At 40.8% G+C, this 20,751-nt stretch overlaps 1 protein-coding gene across 3 annotated transcripts in view; it reads right to left on the bottom strand.

Annotated features, from left to right (window-relative positions):
- Window positions 1-20,751, bottom strand: part of rufy2 (RUN and FYVE domain containing 2) — a 93,308-nt gene that overhangs the window by 35,669 nt on the left and 36,888 nt on the right. For all 3 annotated transcript variants that reach the window (XM_043712253.2, XM_043712251.2, XM_043712252.2), the window contains 5 exons: window positions 20,565-20,681; window positions 16,311-16,478; window positions 11,281-11,378; window positions 5,823-5,942; window positions 1,723-1,852 (listed from right to left, as the gene is read on the bottom strand). In XM_043712253.2, coding sequence (XP_043568188.2) covers window positions 1,723-1,852; window positions 5,823-5,942; window positions 11,281-11,378; window positions 16,311-16,478; window positions 20,565-20,681 — 633 coding nt within the window. The remainder of the gene's footprint in view (window positions 1-1,722; window positions 1,853-5,822; window positions 5,943-11,280; window positions 11,379-16,310; window positions 16,479-20,564; window positions 20,682-20,751) is intronic.

The following is a 20,751-nucleotide window of genomic DNA, read 5'->3' as shown; positions in this document are numbered from 1 at the left end:
CACGCTGCAAGTTCACCTACCTTATTTCGTATACTTCTTGCATTGAAGTATACACACTTCAAGCCACTGTCCTGTTTACAGGCACCCTCCTTTGAGATTGATGCCATGTTTCTAACCTCCCTACACTCCAGGTCCTGCACCCTAAAGCTACAGTGTAGGTTCCCATGCCCCTGTCGAGTTAGTTTAAAACCCCAAGAGCACTAGCAAACCTCTCCCCAAGGATACTGATGCCCCTCAGGTTCAGGTGTAGACCATTCTGTTTATAGAGGTCCCACCTTCCCCAGAAAGAACCCCAGTTATCCAGATACCGGAATCCCTCCCTCCTGCACTATCCCTGTAGCCACGCATTTAACTGTTTTCTCTCCCTTTTCCTCGACTCTCTATCACGTGGCACGGGTAACAAACCAGAGACAACAACTCTGTTCGTTCTAACTCTGAGCTTCCAACCTAGCTCCCTGAAAGCCTGCCTAACATTCTCAGTCCTCTTCCTACCTATGTCGTTGGTGCCAATGTGGACCATGACTTCATGCTGCTCCCCCTCCCCATTAAGGACCCGGAAAACACGATCAGCGACGTTACGTACCCTTGCACCTGGGAGGCAACATACCAAACATGAGTCTCTCTCGCCCCCACAGAACCGCCTATCTGTGCCCCGAACTATCGAGTCCCCAATAACTATTGCTCTGCTCTTCTCCACCCTTCCCTTCTGAGCAACGAGGACAGGCTCTGTGCCAGAGGCCTGAACCCCATTGCTTACCCCTGGTATGTCGTCTCCCCCACAAGTATCCAAAATGGTATACTTGTTCTTAAGGGGAACGGCCGCAGGTTTGGTTCCTTTAAGGAAAAGTATCATCATTGGAGACAAATCAGATGGTTCACGAGAATGATCTCTGGTGGAGAGATTGTTTCATGAGCAAAGGCTAAACAGGTTTTAATTCTACTCTTTGGAATTTGAATGGAAGAATGAGAGGTAATCTCATTGAAACAGAATTCTTAAGGAGCTTGACAAGTTAAATGCCAAGAGGATGCTCCCTCTGCTAGAAGAGTGTAAGGCCATAGGGCAAATTCTCAGAATAAAGAGTCACCAATTTAAGATTGAGATGGGAAGGAATTTCTTCTCAGAGAGTTAAGCGCCTTTGGGACCCCTTGCCAAAGACAGCTATGAGGGCAGAGTCCTTGTTTATAATCAAGGCTGAGATGGACAATTCTTTACCAGTAGCGGAAACAAAGATAATGGGGAAATGATAGAAAAGTGGACGCTCGGCAAGTCAGATCAGCCATGGCCCTATTATGGCAGAGATGACGGGCCAAACGGCCTATTCCTGTTTCTATTTCTTATGGTCTTATGGAGAGTATGAAGAAAGACAATGAGATTTAGTATAAGAGACAAAATAGAAGAAGCAAAAGGAGAATGCTAACTCACAATACAGGTAAATGAGAAAATCAGAATGGGGCATTACAGAGATAAGGTAGACAGCAAAAACAAAATCAAGGCAGACAATACAGATACAGATTAACCAAGTTCAGCTGTCAAAAACAAGCAAATAATGACATTTTAGAGAGTCACTTCAACTGTCAGCATTCAAGGATAGCTAAGATTTTCACTAAACAGGATAATCTTATTTTTCCCATGCTGACAGAATGTATATGGATACAAAGAGAACCATCAAACTTAGCTGTCCTGATGTTCCGAAATGTGAGTGTTGCATATATTTCCAGTACCTTCTTTAGGGTGCTGAGTTGTAGGGTTTGAGCCCTCAGTTCGGAGATGGTCTCACTCTCCCTCTGAAGATCATTCTGTAGAGCCCGTCTCCACTCCTTTTCAATCTTCAGATCTGTTTCCAGTTGCACCCTGTTAATTCACAGCCAACTCAGCCTTCAAATACAAGACATACACCCTTACAGACACACACTCCCACATCCACCCCCTCACAGACTTAAGACACTCTGCACTCACTATACACACACACACACACACACACACACACACACACACACACACATTCTCACACTCACAACCCCCAACCTAGACAGACACACACACACAGACAAAGACCCACATGAACACACATATTTTGTGGGGTGAATTTGTACTTGCAGGGTTACATTGTACTTTGCTCAAAAACTGCATGCATTTATGTAAAACTCTGTTATCTCACTTTTTAGATTGGAATCAATCTAAACAGCATGGCATAGACAGAGAACACAGGGGGCCAACACCTTCAACATATTGTCTCGCTATCACCATTGTTAACAGCTAACCCGAGAATGCAACTTTTTTTTTAAAAAAAGGCTTTGTGATTTACACATGAAAGAAGTGAAACTATCACTGTATTCTAACAGATGAAAGGCTTAACAGACAATCAATCAATTTTTCAATGTATAATTTCAGTTACATCACACTAAATATTTGCTATAAATTCTGTGTGTTAGGATTGAGCCCTCCACTACCACCTGGTGAAGGAACGTCGCTCCGAAAGCTAGTGTGCTTCCAATTAAATCTGTTGAACTATAACCTGGTGGTGTGTGATTTTTAAACTTGTACACCCCAGTCCAACACCAGCATTTCCAAATCACACACACAGCCACAGCATATAATGGAAAGCTCCCAGAAGCAAGTTAGATAGCATTTGAAACCCAACCCGGTTTAGCTCAATAAGGATTTTAGCTTAGACGGATACTAAAAAATAGTTGTGTTTGCTAAGTGAAAAAGTTAATCCCTAGAAATAATCTAGCAGTCTAAAATGGTAATAGGGACAACTGAATGCAGTACCAAATAAAAGGCTTCTCAAATAGACAGGGCAGACTCGAGACAATGGAAAAGTTAGTCTGCAGCACCCATAGCATTTGACACCATGAGATTTGAATAAATTGACAGTGAGAGACTGGAGCTCAGCTGTGCAGATAAAGGCACGGTACTCTCCATAATGAAGGAAGGTTTTAGAGGTTAGTTTTGGTCTTCCTTGAGTGTGGACCAGTGCAAAACCAAGGGTTCATTCTGTAGTCTGTTGCAAAGAGACCCAACTTGTTCCAGGCTCAGATACAAACACATATGGCAGGTAAAATAATTAATACCAATTTAGTAACTACTAACTTAGAATGTAGCCCACCAACAGGGACAACTGTGTCACTCCTCTGTGAGCAGCAATAACATACAGGTGTTCCCTACAGTGTTCCGTTAAATCATGTATTATATGGCAGATCAACCAGTTTGTTTACTCACAGGTGACTTGAGATTGCTTTTCATTCCATCTGATCAAAAGAGAAAAGGCATGTGACAACAAAGAGTGGCATCAAACATACTGCAAAAGGACCAATTGTCACAGTTTGGAGATGCCGGTGTTGGACTGGGGTGTGTGATTTTTAACAATTGTCACAATGCACCAAAACAGTTATTAATGAGTCAGCGAGCTATAAGCAAGCTCTCCAGATCATAGAGGATAGGAAGTCACCAAAGGGCACTGAACCCAAGAAATATTCTCGCGTGGACATCCAATTAATACACTTCTTATGCACAAAGAAAACCGTCCCACTGTTCCCCTACTTTGATGATCATTTATGCTAGATTGTTACACCAGATACTGCAACCAATCCCTGCATCGGACCAAACATCTGCACCTGTCTGCAGTCTTGCTGTTTCAGGACCAGACTTGCAATTCCCTGCTATTTTGGGAAGGTTCTTTGTGCCTTCTACTGTAAAAGCAAACCCAACCTATTCGCTAATAGGTTAATCTGCCATTTTTTTCTATCCTATTCTTTGCTCTTGATTTATTTATTCTGGAAGGAATCGAACATTTATTTTCAGTATTCTTACTTTTTTACAGACTTGTAAGATATCAAGTCTGGGGAATTGTCAATTTTTAGTCAAATTAATTTTTCTAACAAGTTTTTAAAAACTAACATTAATTACTGTTATGTAGATTGGAACTAATCGAAATAGGTTGAGTCAGGTCTTAATCTTAAGATTTGAGCGACACAGTGAAATTAGAAATAATTTTATAATGCAAAAGGCAGCAAGATTTGGGAGCCACAACGGGCATCAGATGCTGGCTCAATTGCTTATTTTAAAAGCAGAGATTGATGGATTTTTGTTAGACTAAAGGAGATAGGGAATAAAGGGTATGATTGAAGATCAATCAAGCAGACGGCCCAGTGGTTAGCATTGCTACCTCACAGCGCCAGGGACCTGGGTTTGATTCCAGACTCTGACGACTGTCTGTGTGGAGTTTGCACATTTTCCGTGTGTCTGCGTGAGTTTCCTCCCACAGTCAAAACATGCACAGGTTAGGTGAACTGGCCATTCTAAATTGCCCACAGTGTTCAGGGATGTGTAGGTTAGTTGCATTAGTCATGAAAAATGCAGAGCAATAGGGTAGGGGAATGGGTCTGGGTGGGATACTCTTCAGAAGATTAGTGTGGACTTTAGATTAGATTAGATTCCCTACATGTTGAAACAGCCCCTTCGGCCCAACAAGTCCACACCAACCCTCCAAAGAACAACCCACCCAGAAGTGGCCTGTTCACACACTGTATGGATTCTATGAATCATGATTGTTTTGATTTAAGAAACAATGCTTAAAGGGGTATATGTTCCAGTTTTTCTCCCCAGACTTGCAATTCCCTGCTATTTTGGGAAGGTTCTTTGTACCTTCTACTATAAAAGCAAACCCAACCTATTCGTTAATAGGTTAATCTGCCATTTCTTTCTGTCTAATTCTTTGCTCTTGATTTATTTATTCTGGAAGGAATCAACATTTACTTTCAGAATTCTTCCTTTTTTACAGACTTGTAGAATTACAATTGATTTTCACTTTTTTTTGCTAGTTTACTTGCATAATCAATTTTTTTAAAAAAATATTTATTGGCTGTCCATTCCTCGTTGCCCTTGAACTGATTGACTGGGCCATTTCAGGGAGTAATTAAGAGTTAACCCCATCTTTGAGAGTTTGAAATCACAAAAGCCAGACCAGATAAGGTTGGTAATTTCGATGGATTTTTGCAACAACTGACAATGGTTACATAGTTACCATTAGTTGGCGTTTTTTTTTTTAAATTCCAGACTTTTATTGAAGTGAAATGTCACCATTAAACATGGTGGGATTCAAATATGCGTTCTCAGAATATTTGCCTGGGGTTCTGGATCACTAGTGATATTAACACCACACCACCATCTTCCACTTCCACTGCCTCTCCTTTCCATCCCTCCTCCTTCTACTCTTTAGAAAAAGATTTTGGGCTGCTTCCTAAAATTTCCCGACTCTTCAGGATTATTATTTTTGACAATCTTAAAGCCCCTTATTTTAAATAATATATTTTTTTAAAACTCTAATTAGCTGTGCTTGATCATTCTCCACCACAGAATTTTCAATCTCTCAATAAAAACTATATTCCTTTACAATTAACAAAATATTTGTTGAAAAGGTCTCCATTTCAGACATACTAGTTTATCCCAATTTAATTTCCGAATCTACTTTAGGAATCTGTGACCTCATACTTTGTAATTATTTAAGGCTCCAGTCCAAGTTCTATCAACTTGACTCTTCCAATGAATGTCTGTGGAGAGACTGTTTGCGGGGAGCGGCTGAAAGACAGCAGCCAAAGAAGGGATTGGGAAATTGAAGAATAAATGAAGAATAGGTTGACTGCTCCCAACTGCTGCGACTTTATGTAGACATTGCACCATTTAGAATATTACAGCTTTTCATGTTAGAGTTCCTCAACTGTCAATATTAACAATCAATGCCCAGCAGACGCAGTTAAAACGTTTATCTAAAAAAAGTTCCATTTTGTTCACTGATCCCCGTTTCTGCCCCGGTGCTTACAGCTGCTGTTCCTTCTGTTCCATCTCTTGCTCCAGGTTCTCCACTTTGTGTTCCAGTTCACGTTTGAACTTGTCGCTCCCCTTCTCTGCTGTATGCTGATCCTTTTCTGCTTGCTGCAATCTGGTGCAATTTAAATCAACTCTGGGTAAAACTGATGCTCACACCAAGGGGGAGGGGTGGAAAATAGAGCAAAAACCAAAAAAAAAGAACCAAACAACAGGAAACAAGCATCGGCAAATTAAACATTTGGGAATGTGATCCCAGCTTAGCAAAATCAACCAAGAAGCAGACACCACGGCTTCTAATTTACAATTTTTAATGACTCCTTAATGAAAGAACAACCGCAGTGTTTCCCAGCATATTGAACACAGCAATGTTACTGGTCTAGTAAAGATTGGAAAATCAAACAATAGCACTGAAATCACAGAGAATGTGAAAATTAACCAGGAAATGACACTTATGGCTAGCTCCACCTTATGTAATACACTGAAAGATCAAGCTCCCTATGAAGGAATTTCAATAATACAATATTGCCCACAACCCTTAAACACATCTGTCTCAGTACTGAGTTTTTTTTTATTAACTTGCAAGTTGCAGAAATCCTACCACACACTGTGGTCAAGCTCAAGCACTGACCCTTTAAGATTTTATTCAATCCAGTTGTCTCTTTTTTCTCCCAAATATGCTGACTAATATTTTCCTTTTTCTCAGTAAGGTGTTGGCTGGTTCACAAGCACCAGTTCCAGAGGTGCCTCACCAAGCATCACCATATAAAGGGCAGTCAATCACAAACTAGGAACTGAAACAGCAATCCAACCCAAGAAATAACAGGACTAATAAAGAGTTTGGGGAGTGGGGAAGCAATGAGTAGGTGGGGGGCAGGGGAAGCAAAGGTGCAAAGTGGACAAAGGGTGTATGAAGGATGATGAATGAAGGTTTGGGGGGGGGGGGCCGAGATAAAGAGAGTTTGAGGTTTTTCTGGGGCGGGGAGGGGGCAGTGCAGGCAAGTGCAGGAGGATGGAGCTTAAAGATCGAATTGGAGAGCAGGAGTGTTCTGCCAAGCACAGCAAAAACATCTGGGGAATAGAGACTGGTGTGGGAAGAGACACACACAAGGAGATAGAAAGAGTGAAAGCAAGAAGGAGAGAGTGAACAAAAAGAAAGGGAGGAGAGCATAGTGACATCACAGGCAGTACAGATCTGAAAGGACAATGCACTGAAAATATAGGTCCTGGAAATAAAAACTGCACAGCTGAAATTATTCATTTATGGCTAATTAAAAGATGCTCAATATACAGTTTGATGAAACAAAAAAGCTTAAAGTATGAAAATAAATCAACCAGCTTGAAGATTCAGTGTTTTAAGAGCCAGCAAAGGATGACCAAAAAATTAGTAATGTGGGCTAATATAGAATGAGAATAAAGTTTGAAGAAATTTAAAATCAGACTGTTAAATAGCACCAAAAACTAGTAAAAGAAAACAAATGAGTGCAAGTGTGAATCTCTTGAGACAGAAGAATTTATAACGTACAAGAGGGAGTGGACCTCCACACAAAGAACATGCAGAAACTGAGGAGAAGCACGAATTTAATGAGAACAAAGAATTTAATGTGACTAATATTGGTGAGGAAGAAATACTGCAAAGATTAATGGGTTTACAAATCTGACAAATTCCCCTGGACCCGAATGTCTGGAATTTGTAATCTATGTGAGATAGCTATATGCAAAATCATTCAATGTTACCAGAGGTTTGGAAGAGAGCAGATGCAAAGGGAAAGGAGATAGAGAGAAAAAAAACAAATTCCACGTGTTCAGGAAAGTGCGAGAATTCACCACTGTGTGAAAACAAGCCATGTAGAAATCATAAGTAGATAGAATTCAATGTGATTTATAAAGAGGAAAACTCTGCTCAGCCAGTATATTTGTAATGTCAAGAATGTAATGAGCAGAATAGATACAAGGATACTGCATCATTGGATTTTCACAAGATATTCAATACATCGACAGGATTATTACATAAGGTTCCCTGGCTTAGCAGTAATATTTTAGCATAGACAAGTCATCATTTACAATAGCTTCTCCTCCTCAAACTATCATCTCTGGCATTCAAGGATTGATCCTTGGCTCCCTCCTACTGCATGTTGCCCTGGGAGACATCAAAATTCATGTTAGTTTCCCACATGTATGCCAATGTAGATGCATCAGTAGTCGGCCAATCAGTTCCTCAAGCCTGTTCAATAAGATGATGATGTTCATAATGATCTGACTGTAACCTCAAATCCATATTCTCACTTACCCTGATAACTTTGCACTCCCTTGCTTAACAACTGTCTACTTCTGCCCTAAAAATATTCAAGGACTCTACTTCCACTAATTTTAGAGATAGTCTTCCTAAGACTCTCAACACCTGAGAGTGTTTTGCTAAATACCCAACTCAACCTCATGACCACCACTCAATTTCTCCACTCTTAATTATCCAACATCCAGTATTGATAAATAGAAATTTCCTCCAAATAAATATGGGGAAGGCTTCAGTCTTCAGTCACCTTTGTCTTCAGTCCCTCTGGCAAACTCCATTCACCAGCCACTGAAACCATCCCTCGCCTTGGAAACTAAGGCTGCACCAAACTATTCACAACAACATTAACATCCAAGATCAACTTCCAACCATGGAGATGGACTGCTTCTACTGTATACATCATCTGACTTCACTATCTCCGCTGATACCCCACTGGAACCCTCACCCCTGCTTCTGTCACCTCCACATTCCAATACATTCCCTCTCAGTAACTCACTTTCTACCCCTCATAAATTTGAGAGGATCTAAATCTATGCTGCCCTTACTGGCACCAAATCCTGCCCCACCCCACCTCCCACATACTCCCAGTGCTCACTGACCCAAGTCCAGCATTAAAAATCTCAACCTTGCTTTCAAGTCAATCTGTGGTCTGCCCCTCTCAACATATCAGTATCTCCTTCAGTCTCACACGCCCAACCAGTCAACATATTCTCTCACTTCACTCTGTCCACTGTTTCAGTAGCCTGGACCCCAGGATTTGGAATCCATTTCTGCGCCTCTTCACTTTTAAAAGGCTCCTCAAAACACCTCCTTGACCAAGCTCATTTGCCTACTCTCTCCTTTTATGGCTCAGTGCATAATTTGCCTTTATTATGCTGCTGTGAATGACCTTGGAAGCCCTACAAATGTAAGCTGCCGTTACAATGGATTAAGGACAAGAGAATCAGAAATAAATAGATCATTTTCAAGTGGGTAGGTTGTAGCTTGTGTAGAGCCTTAAGGATCAAATCCCTTATTGATAACGTTTAGATATAAAAAACAGAACAAAGTAACAAGATTTACTGATGATTGAAAAAAGGTAGGAAAGCAAGCTGTGAGGACAGACTCTACAAACTGAGAAAAGGAAGAGGGACAGGGTAGGCAGAGAGATGCAATGGCGAAGTGTATTGTGAGAAGGGGTGGGCCGAAAGACGGGATCACTGGGGGAGCCAGACAGTAGGGAGCCAAGAGACAGAGGGCAGAGTGAGAGAAAGACGCTGGGTTGGAATGCGGGTGTGTGCATTGGAGAGGTTGGGGGGGGGGGGGGATGGTAGTGCCTACAGTGAAATGGGAAGAGCCTAAGCAATGGGGGTGTAAGAAGAAATAAAAAGTGCCAAAAAAAAAAAGGCTTCAGCATACAATGAGACAATGCAAGAGCAAGAAGGAGCAGTTCATGAAATCAAATCTTAGATTAGAGATAGGTTAACCCTATGTTTGGAAGAACATTTTGTCCCTTTCATAATCTGCTTTCTAACATTATTCCCACTGAACACACTAAGCTTACACCTTTAATTTGATTAGGAATTAGGTTGCAATGAAATTCTAAATATTATTCTCTCTACCAACACACTTCAGACAAGAAATGGCAACAGTTCGGGTTTGATCTAATAAATTTTTGTCACTTAAGGTCATCAAATGGAACACATAGGGAGAAGCAAAGAGGCAGGAAATAAAAATGAAAATAAAAGGGGAAGAAAGAAAGAGATGTTAATAGCAGTGACAGTTCCAAACACAGTAGCAGTAATGTTTCTCAATACAATGGATAATGATAGGAATAAGTGGGAGCAGCGAAGGTTACACAACACATGCAGAAGAGGTACTGTCAGCTCTGCTCATAATCAGCAATACCTTGCTCGCTCCCAGACCAACGAATCGCTTCACGTGAGCCCATCTAGCCAAAGGACAAAACCTTTCATTTTCTATTGTCTATTGTTGATACACTAAGTCTTCAGGCCTCAACCTATGGAAACCTTTGGTTGAGATACCTTGCATCCCAATAGCTCTCCTCTGTAACTGGATATGAGCCTAAATGGTGGCAGTCACCAGGTTATTCCATCATCAAATTATCTGTAAATCTGACCTGCTCATACCTGTTTTCTGATTCTGGAAGGTGCAAATATATATTTAAAATGTAAATGATTGGAATTAGATTAAAACTAACAAGTTGGGTAATCTCAGCATTTTCACATTTCCAACCACTTTGTCTTTATTTTGGATTTGCAATATTTTGCTTTCATACTGGAATCAGATGAACTGCTCTCTCTCATTCAAAATTCATGCAAAACAGTTACACCCATAAACCAATCTGCAGCAAATTTTCCTTTTGTAATGGTACTCAGCCAGGCCAGACAGGAATTCCCCAGCTTTGATTGGAACTGCATTGTCTGGGGCATCAGGTTGATGAAAGCTGAATGGCACACAAATTCATTCCTTTTCTCACCTGGCTAGTCTGTCTCTCGATTGGTTCGAAAGTAAAAATCTGCCATTAAAACTGCATGCAAAACTAATCAATGCATTTATGTAATCTAACACCTCACTGTTACTACCAGTGCATCTAAGCACAGCTCGCATAAGAGTCTGAAACCCTTTTCTATGCAGAAAGTCTGCATGCTTGCATCTTGTTGCATCCTCTCATCGTGACAGGAAATGACAGGAAATATCAATCCCTCAAGATATGCAGAAAATGAAAATAGTCAAAAAATGGGGCGCTGGAAAAGCACAGCTGATCAGGCAGCATCCAAGGTGCAGGAAAGTTGACATTGAGCATAAGCTCTTCATCAGATCTCTCCTACTCCTCTGATACTGTCTGACTGGCTGTGCTTTTCCAATGCTACACATTTTGACTCTGATCTCCAGCATGTGCCGTCCTCACTTTCTCCTAGAAAACTAAAATAGGCAAGGAATGTACTCCTGATAAGTTTCAGGAAAGTCAAAAACTATGTGTCCACTGGAAGAAATTTAGCTGGCTGGGTTTGGGAAGACGTGATAGCAGGCTCCATTACTTGACTCAGGTGCTACATGAAGAATAAGCAAAAGGGTAAAGAATAGGAGCCAGCACCTATGAAACCGTTTCGTTCCAAGAGCTGGGGAGAAGGGTCAGGAATTGACTGGGATGTTGTACCTTTGCTCCATCCGTTTCATTGCAGCTGTCACTTGGTTGGTCTTCTCCTCCAGCCGAGTCATCATCTCATGTTTCTGCTTCAAACCGTCTTCAGAACCCTAGATTCCAAAGAAACACAAAGCAATACCTTAGAAATGGAGTTCATCAACTACCATGAATATGGATGAGTGCTAGGAGGACCAAACTGAATCAATACAAACAACTTAGTGGGTATTTAATGATTAAACTATTAGAGGAATGGCTGTCAGATAACTGAATATATCAGTTTCTAAGTCCACAGGCAAAACTGAAAAATGCTAGTAGGGAAGACTAGCCTTAATATGAAGAATAAAATAATTTCAACGATGAGGGGATGCAACAAGATGCAAGCATGCAGACTTTCTGCATAGAAAAGGGTTTCAGACTCTCATGCGAGCTGTGCTTAGATGCACTGGTAGTAACAGTGAGGTGTTAGATTATATAAATGCATTGATTAGTTTTGCATGCAGTTTTAATGGCAGATTTTTACTTTCGAACCAATCGAGAGACAGACTAGCCAGGTGAGAAAAGGAATGAATTTGTGTGCCATTCAGCTTTCATCAACAGCACTTCCTGGAACCAACAAAAGGACAAATGCATTTGATTTAGTAATGGGTCAGGAGCCAGATTTAGTCAAAGCCTAATGATGGTTGAAGTTATGATCAAGTGCAATGTACTGTTTGAAAACAAGAAATATGAAATAACTACAAAGGTTCAAGATTCAGGGCAAGGCTGCCTTCAATAGATGGTGTTGATAAAGGAGGAAATGGTGAATGTACTGAATAAAGACTTTGCTTCCAAGATTAATGCAAGTTAGCAGTGGAAAAATTCAGTGCCATATTAAAGTAAAACTCAAGTCCAGACGGTTTCCATTCCAGGATTTTAAAGGAGGTGGATGAAAACATCACTGATTCCCTGACCTATAACCATTCAAAGTTTTTGATTTGAGCTTTGGTCCTTTAGTTTATTTAGAAAAGCGACAGCCTAAACCTCATTGGGAAACTGTAGGAGCCTGTAATTAACAAATCCTGACTGAACGTTTGAAAATTTTCAGCTGATCAGAGGTTGAGTGCCAATTTGTAGTGTTACATTATAGGGTAAACCCTCCTGCTTAATTTAAACAGCAACACAAACGATTTATCCCATACAGTAATCTGTGAAAATTTGAAGGGCCAAGAACTAATTAAAGTAAAAATTAACAACTTTATTTCTTAAAGTATAACAGAGAATAATTAACTATTTATGACTCTTCTCTCTAACCAATCTTTTACTTTCCCTTCTATAAAAGGAGTCCGATAAAACCCCCAATCAAGATTTACTGAAAAATTCAAATTTCAAAACCAGCCAGCTGTCAAACCTTCTCTTTATATCTTCCACTGTAGATTTGCTCGCGAAGTCAGTGTCGATGTTTTTCTCTGTGCAAACTCCTTCTGTAGACAGGTATCCCTCACAGTTCTGACTAGCAGCCTACATCTGTTGGTTTTATGACAGTTCTCCTCAACTGTTCAATTTTTCCCAGTCTTATACCCCCAAAGCATCGGATTTAATCATTGGCTTTTAATCTTGTCAATATACTCAATTCAACTTGATTGGAGTTTGGTATTTTTCAGGGTATAATTTAAACTTATTGGCCTAATTTGAATTTCTTTTTGTCTCCAGGCAATCAGTTGCTGGACCAAAAAAGTTACATTATATCTTGTTCAGAACATTTGGTGCTCTCAGGTAGTTCTGCTCGCTTTTCACTTTCTTAAAAAGGTACAGTACACCCACATCTTCATAATAGTAGCAAGTAAATGAAACATGATTAATCTGACTGAATACAGGCAATCTCTGAATTGCAAATGGTTTTTGTTTGACTGCATTCACAAGTCAATTTCTACACAAATCAGAACACAATGCAGGGACAATATAAAGCATCTATTCCTAAGTATAGGAAATGTTCGTATGTCAGATGAAACATAGACAAGCAGGAGGTCAGAAGAATACAGCAAGCCAGGCAGCATCAGGGGGTGGAGAAGTCAGCGCTTCTGGTGTAACCCTTCTTCAGGTGTGGGGGTGGTGCGAGGAGAGCTACAGAGTAGGGATTGGTGAACACAAGTCGGGGATATGAATAGAACATAGACAGCCTGCACAGTCTGGAAGCAGGCCATTTGGACCCTATCAAGTCCAGTGACCCTCCAAAGAGCATCTAACCCCCTACCCTATCCCTATAATCCTGCATTTCCCATGGCTAATTCACCTAGCCTGAAATCCCTGTACACTATGGGCAATTTAGCATGGCCAATTGATCTGTGGGAGGAGACTGGAGCATTTGGAGGAACTGCATGCAGACATGGGGAGAACGTGAAAACTCCACAGAGGACAGTCGCCTGAGGCTGGAATTGAACTTGGGTCCATGGTGCTGTGAGGTAGCTTTATTTAAAATGCAATCTCATGCAGGGATGTAATAAGTATGAATATTTGTAAGTCAGATAATCATAAATTAGAGACCTCCTGTATTTTGAAGAGGTGATTGTAGTAGCAAATAGGGAAATGTGATTTTAATTAGGTAACAGTCTCTTACAAGGCACTTACAGTTGAAGCTCATGGAACTGACTGCCAGTTCTTGTTCTGGATTATTGATCAATTGTCCAGAGACAACTTGTTGGGACAGTGGTAGGGATTGTAATTAACAGGACATGACTAGTGATGCTCCTCAAAAGAGTATCTTTGTGTCCTCAGATAGTGACTGCTATCATCAACAACTTAAATAATGGGAGAGAAAGATACATAGCTAAATTAGCCAATGACAGAATGATACTGGATACCGTAATAAAACTAAGAACTGTGGATGCTGGAAATCTGAAACAAAAACAAACTGCAGAAAACAGAAACTCAGCAGGTATGGCACTTGTGGAAAGAAAGAAAAGTTAACGCTTCAAGTCCACAGATCCTTCTTCAGAACTTCAGATACTAGATATTGTTTTGAAAATCAGGCTGAAAACTCGCTGATAGGTGGAGTCAATGATGCTCCTTCCATTGCAAGATTAGAAGTGGGAATGCTCACAAATGATTATACAATATTAAGCATCATTTGTGACTCCTCAGATACGGGAGGAGTCCATGTCCACATGCAGAAAGACACAGACCATATCTAAATTTCAGTTGACAAGTGGTAGACAATGACCATCTCCAGCAACAGAGAACCTAATCTTTGCCCAAAGACATTCAACAGCATTACTGTCACTGAATTCCACTGTTAATGTCCTGGAGAGATGTTAGAGTTAATTTGTTCTGCTGACCTGTAAGAAATTGGATGTTCTGGGCAGAATGTAAACATTTACATAGTCAGCTCCTGCAATTCAGAATCAATTCACACAGCCATCTCCTGCAGTTAAGAAAGAATAAGACCGCTGCAGTTAAGAACCAAATCAGGCCCTGCGGTTTAGAAACAATTTAAATCAGATCCTGCAGTTAAGGAATGATCTAATCACATGTTTCTGGAAATAATCAAATCACTACATTGTGTCATTGGTGGCATGTGACTGTGCTGTAAAATCCTGTATAAAGGAGGACTGTTCCCTCATTCAGAGAGGAATCTCTTGACATGGCTCCACAAGCCCCACGAAGAGTGTCAAGGATTCCTCCAAAAGCTTGTACTTTCTTAATAAATTTTCGCTGCCCACAGAAGTTGGTGTATTGCAATTGCATCAAGTGTGTAAGAACGTCAAGAAAAAGAACCTAACACTGGAGTTATCACTGACCAGAAACTGAACTGGGCTTGCGATATACTGTGGCCCCCACAGCAAGTCAGAAGCTAGGAATCCTGCAGAGTAAGTGACCTCCTGACTCAAAGCTTATCCACCAGTATTCCCACTAAGTTTTTTACCAGGGCCTGAGACTTGTGCACAGCAGCAAACTCCAGAATGAGAAGTCAATACCGTGATCAGCGTACTGATGCCAATCACCGTGCATGGAACAATGGAGCAGCTGCGCACACTTGCAGCTTGGAGGGAATGTTGCTCTCTACAAGAAGTCTGGAGTGAGATGGAATACTCCCCACTTGCCTGGATAAGTGTAGATTCTACACCACTCAAGCAGCTTGAAACCACCCAAGACAAAGCAACCACTTGACTGGAATCACATCCACAAACCTGCATTCCCTCCACCATCAACACTCATCTACAGGAAGCAGTGCAGAATTTCACCGAGGTTCCTTAGACAACACCTTCAAAACACACAACGAATATCATCTAGAAGGACAAGGTGACATACGGAAACACCACCATCTACAAGTTCCCCACCAAGCCACTTACTGCCCCGACTTCGAAACATTGCGACATTCTTTCAGTTTCATGGAAATCAAAATCCTGAAATATGTTCTGTAATGGTATGATAGATCCACTTACAGCAAATTGACTGTAGCAGTTCACCACTACCTTAGGGAAACCACCAGCAATGTCCTCATCCCATGAATGAATAATAAAAATAGGAATATGGGTAGAAACATAAAACTTGTTGGACACACTGATTATAGTAAATAAATGAGCATGTAATGAATGGATTTTAATATGGGTAAACACTTTGGACTTAAATAGGACAGACAGAGTACTTTCTAAATCATGAAAAAGTACAAGATCATTAAAACTCCATGAACGGGGTGCAGAAAATAATTCAGGCCTATCGGAAGAAATGGAACACATTTCCATAGAATTTATGCTGCAGCTATATAAAACCATGTTAAGATTGCATCTACAGATCCTGACTATTGCAAGCAGTTCAGAGAACTACCCTGGGGTGAATATATTGACCTTGAAAGAAGAAACAGATTTACTAGAATGATAGCTGGACCCTCTGAGTAATTTCTACTTTCTACATTCACGAGAATGAGGTTGAAGTACCTACTTAACCTCAAGACTAGATTGCATGCAAGAGAGCTTTACTTCAACAGCAATTGGTCATCTCAGTATTTGTTTTCAAAGTGTTTTTAATTTCACACGTTGGAAATCAACACATGGCACAAAGCTACTTACTTTGAGCTTCTGAAACATCTCCACGTTAATAGCTTTCACCTCCTCAAGCTGGTGCCGAAGGCTTATCAGTGCATCCTGCTTCTCATGGATATCCTTCTCCAGCAGTTTCATGGCCAGCTCCATCTCCTGCTTCATGTTAATCTGTACCAAAAGGTCACACTCTACATCCTGCCAAGCAATAAAAAAAGCCACAGCTATGTCACCATTCACCCACAAGAAACAGGGGACAGAAGCAAAGGGGACAGCGAAGAAAATTCAAGGAAGGAGAGGTGATGTTAAGCGAGGAAAGAACATAAGAGGGAGATTGTGGTGGTGGTGGGATGCCAGAAAAGAGAGGGAGGGAGGAGCCACGGAATAATGGGGATAACAGCATGGGGCAGGGAGATGGGAAGAAGATCAACCAACTTTGTACACGCCTAAAGAACAATTACATTTTAAAAACAATATCCCATTCACAAAACCCATGATGACTCTGCTTGAATGCACTATGATTGTTTAAATCATTTTTCCCATGGCACTTTTTACCAGTTCGGTTTTCATAATGTGATACTATGGTTTTAAGGGTGCATTTTGCTTGGAGAGGTTTTGAGCCACAGGTGATAAGCTGCCTTGTCCAAGCCAATTAAGTAAACAGCTTGAGAGGCTGTGGGTATTTATTTAAAAATTGGAACAGTAGAAGCAGCATGTATGGAGACAGGCTCCCAGAGAACCAGGAGTTTAGTTTAGCTTTCAGTAGTTAGGGGATTTTGAAGTTGGCCATGGAAGCTGTTACATCTCTCAACCAGAGCAAAAAAAACAGGAGGTTTTCTCTCTCTTGTCCTTTTCTCCTGAACTGGATAAAAGCTGCACATGAGACAATCTATCTTCCTTGCCTTTGCGAAGGAGTCCATAGAACCCCTATTGCGGAAACTGGCCATTCGGTCCAACGTGTCCACAGCGAATCTCTGAAGAGCAACCCACCCAGACCCATTCCCCTACATTTACCCCTTTACCTAACACCACGGCAATTTAGCATGGCCAATTCACCTAACTTGCAAATCTTTGGACTGTGGGAGGAAACCTACACGGACATGGGGAGAGCGCTCAAATTCCACACAGTTGCCTGAGGCTGGAACTGAACCTTGGTCCCTGACAACTGAGCCCCAATATATTACTATATCAGATCATTTAAAAACTAAACAGCAACTGTTCCATTATTCTTTTCATAGAATCCCCACAGTGTGGGAACAGGCCACTTGGCCCAACAAGTCCACACCGACCTTCTGAAGAGTGTCCCCCCCAACCCTCTATTACTCTACATTTCCCTTGACTAATGCCCCTAACCTACATATCCCTGAACACTATGGGCAATTTAGCATTGCCAATTCATCTAACCTGCACATCTTTGGACTGTAGGAGGAAACCAGAGCACCCGGAGGTTTTCCGATTGAGTTAAAGTTACCAATTCTTCCTCCTTTTGCTTGCATGTTAACTGTAGGGTAAGAATAAAGTGTGTTTTGCTAAAGGCCAAGTAGTGTAACCAATCAAATTACATCTGGAACACAGCACCTTACACTTGCCTTTAAACAAAAAAATTTAAGCTATCTCCTGGAAATATTTGAAGGGGGTTTGATCTGGTCCATAACAATAAACTCAAATAAAGGCCATTTAAAGGGCAAGACACTAGCTCATGCCTGAATTTCTCAATTTCAAATTAAAATCAAAAATCATATTACTGGTATCTAGATAATCTTTTATTGTTAATATTATTTAATCCTATCTCATTACACATTACCAGATCCAAAAAACCTTGGTCCCTGTACGTTTCAGACACAAATCAAGAATCCTCATTCAGTTATGGACACTGCATTTCAGGAAGATTTTTTTTTGGTCTTTTTGGCTGGGGTAAAGCACAGATTCACCAGAATTCTTCTTTTAAACCAATACTTAAGGGGTTAGAAAGTTGTCCAAAATTGTCTCTTACTGATTTAGAAAACTGAAGAATAGTCTGGTCAATGTATTTAGAATGTCAGAATGATCTGAGGGGGTAATTGGTAAGAAACATCTTCCGGCATGGGAAATTCAGAATCATGGGTTTAATCTTTAAATTGAAAGTAATCTATTCATGAATGATATCAGGAAACAGCTACTTTTCCTCCTAACAGCACATTCCAACAGAAAGCCACTGTCATCACTGGGCGCCTGGAACCCAGAAGTGACATACCCATTATTGCTGCCTCTTTCTCACCCCTCTGTTTCCCACTTCCATTGCTATTCCACTAGCCTTATGGTGGGCAGCTTGTGCATTTTCTTTTTAAATGTGTTAATGGGAAGTGGGCATCTCTATCTGGCCAGACGGCATTTAATAGTCAACTGCACTGTTGTGGGACTGGAGTCACATGAAGGCCAGATTGGCTAAGGATGGCAGATTTCCTTTCTTAAAGGGCACTGGTATATCAGATAGCTTTTCTCTTTATGAGAATTGACATTAATTAAGCTGTTGCCATTAGGTTAGCTTTTAATTCTACATTTTATTGAATTTAAGTTTTACAGTGGCATTCAAACAAAAGCCCCAAGAATCGTAGCCTGGGTTTCTGGATTACTAGGCAGAGTAACATTATCACCGCATAACTCCTCCCTTTAGTTGCTGAATCAGTGATTTAATAATTTTATATCTAATTCTGATGGATCCAATTCAAATCACATAAGAAACTGAAACAGAAGTAGGCAATTCCACTCAGAGCCTGCTCTGCAATTCAATTAGATCATGGCTGAACTGGCATTCCTCAATTCCCTTCCCTGCCCTTTCCCCATGACCCTCGATTCCCCTACTGATCAAAATTCCTCTCAGCACAAAGTTCTCTGCACCCACAGCTCTCTCTGGCAAGCAGTTCCAAAGACTCCCAACACTTAGAAGAAATTCATCTTCATCTCAGCCTTAAATTGGCACCCTTTTATTCTGTCTAGCACCCTTTGGTGCTAGACAATCACTCCATACCAGGGATCATCCTAGTGAATGTCTCTGAATGGCTTTCAATGAAACAATATCTTTCTTTAAAGTGAAGGGACTAATACTGCTCATAGTACTGCTGATGTAGTCTCATCAGTACCTTGTACACCTGCAGTAAGACTTCCCTTTTATACACCAACCCATTTGAAAGGAGGGCCTTTCTGATTACCTGCTGCACCTGTGCTCATGTTTCATGCACAAGTATCCCCAAGTTCATTTGTTTTGTAGCTCACTGCAGTTTTCTCCATTTAAACACTGTTCTTTTGTACTTTCTTCCAAAATAAACAATTTGGCATTTTCCAACATTACACTCTATTTGCTAACTTTTTGACCATTCACTTAACCTATCAACATTTCTCTGTAAACTACTTGCATCCCTCTTGAAACCTGCCTTTCAAACTATTTTAGCAAATTCTGCAAATCTGACTAAGGTACATTTGCTTCTTTCCTCGAAGTCATGTGTCATAAAGCATATTTTTCTATTCAAAAGTACAACTTCTAATGGCAGAACTTACATGTGTAGTGAATGGGTGCCCTGCAGTTACAGTGGCAGTGACAGCAAACAAAGCCTTCACGTCAAAAGGTCAATGAAATCCTCAAGCTCTCTATCCTAAATTGAGAGAATTCTGGGTTCTATACTCCACTCATATCTCTGGCCCAAGTACATTTCCTCCTCTGTCCTTTTCACCATCAGTCATAGCCACCCTAACCTTTTCCCAATCCCACCTAGATTATAACATTCCTTCCCACATTAATACGATTTGGTAAGACTTGGGAAACTTAACTGAGTAATAGATACAGTACCTAGTACTAATTAACTGTTCCATCAACACATCCCTTGGCAAAAAGGTAAATTCAGACAGAGTCTTGCGTGCAGTTTTCCAATCCAGGAGGAAAAAACATCAAGGGAGATTTCAGAGAAATTCACAGTTAGGAATCATTTATTGATGCTTGCGATCCTCCTGGGAGCCAAACAGCTTCTACTGCTAAAACACTAGAAAGCCTGATCTGGGAGAACTGGCCACTCCCCTTCCATTGTTATAACTGCTTTAAAAAAAAAAGCCCTGTTAACCTACTGACACAGGCAGTCTCTGTAACTACTTTAGCACTCCTGCCTTTACAACCTCTCTTCAACAAAAACCCAGGACTAAATAACCTTAACGTGAAAACATTGTCACAGTGACCTGTCATTACTGTGGGAATTCAACACAATCACCGTCTAGAGGAAACTACTACATGAAAGGCAATCAGCAAAGGTCACACACCTGGCGCATACGTGACTCTTCTCTCAGCTGTCTCCGCGCCTCAGTGAACATGTCATCTAGTCCCTGTCGAGTGCCCTTGTAGGTCTCCAGCTCCGCAGACACATCCAGTTTCACCAGCTAAATAGATAATACCTTCTGTGAGACATAAATGCAGTAACAACAGGTAGATGCAAGAATACAGATGGAA

This window comes from Chiloscyllium plagiosum, unplaced genomic scaffold (genome assembly GCF_037043375.1).
Source record: "Chiloscyllium plagiosum isolate Xiang-an unplaced genomic scaffold, Cpla_swu_hap1 HiC_scaffold_22, whole genome shotgun sequence".
NCBI lineage: Eukaryota > Metazoa > Chordata > Chondrichthyes > Orectolobiformes > Hemiscylliidae > Chiloscyllium > Chiloscyllium plagiosum.
Note: the sequence above shows the minus strand (reverse complement) of the source record. Positions and strands in the feature narration are given on the sequence as shown.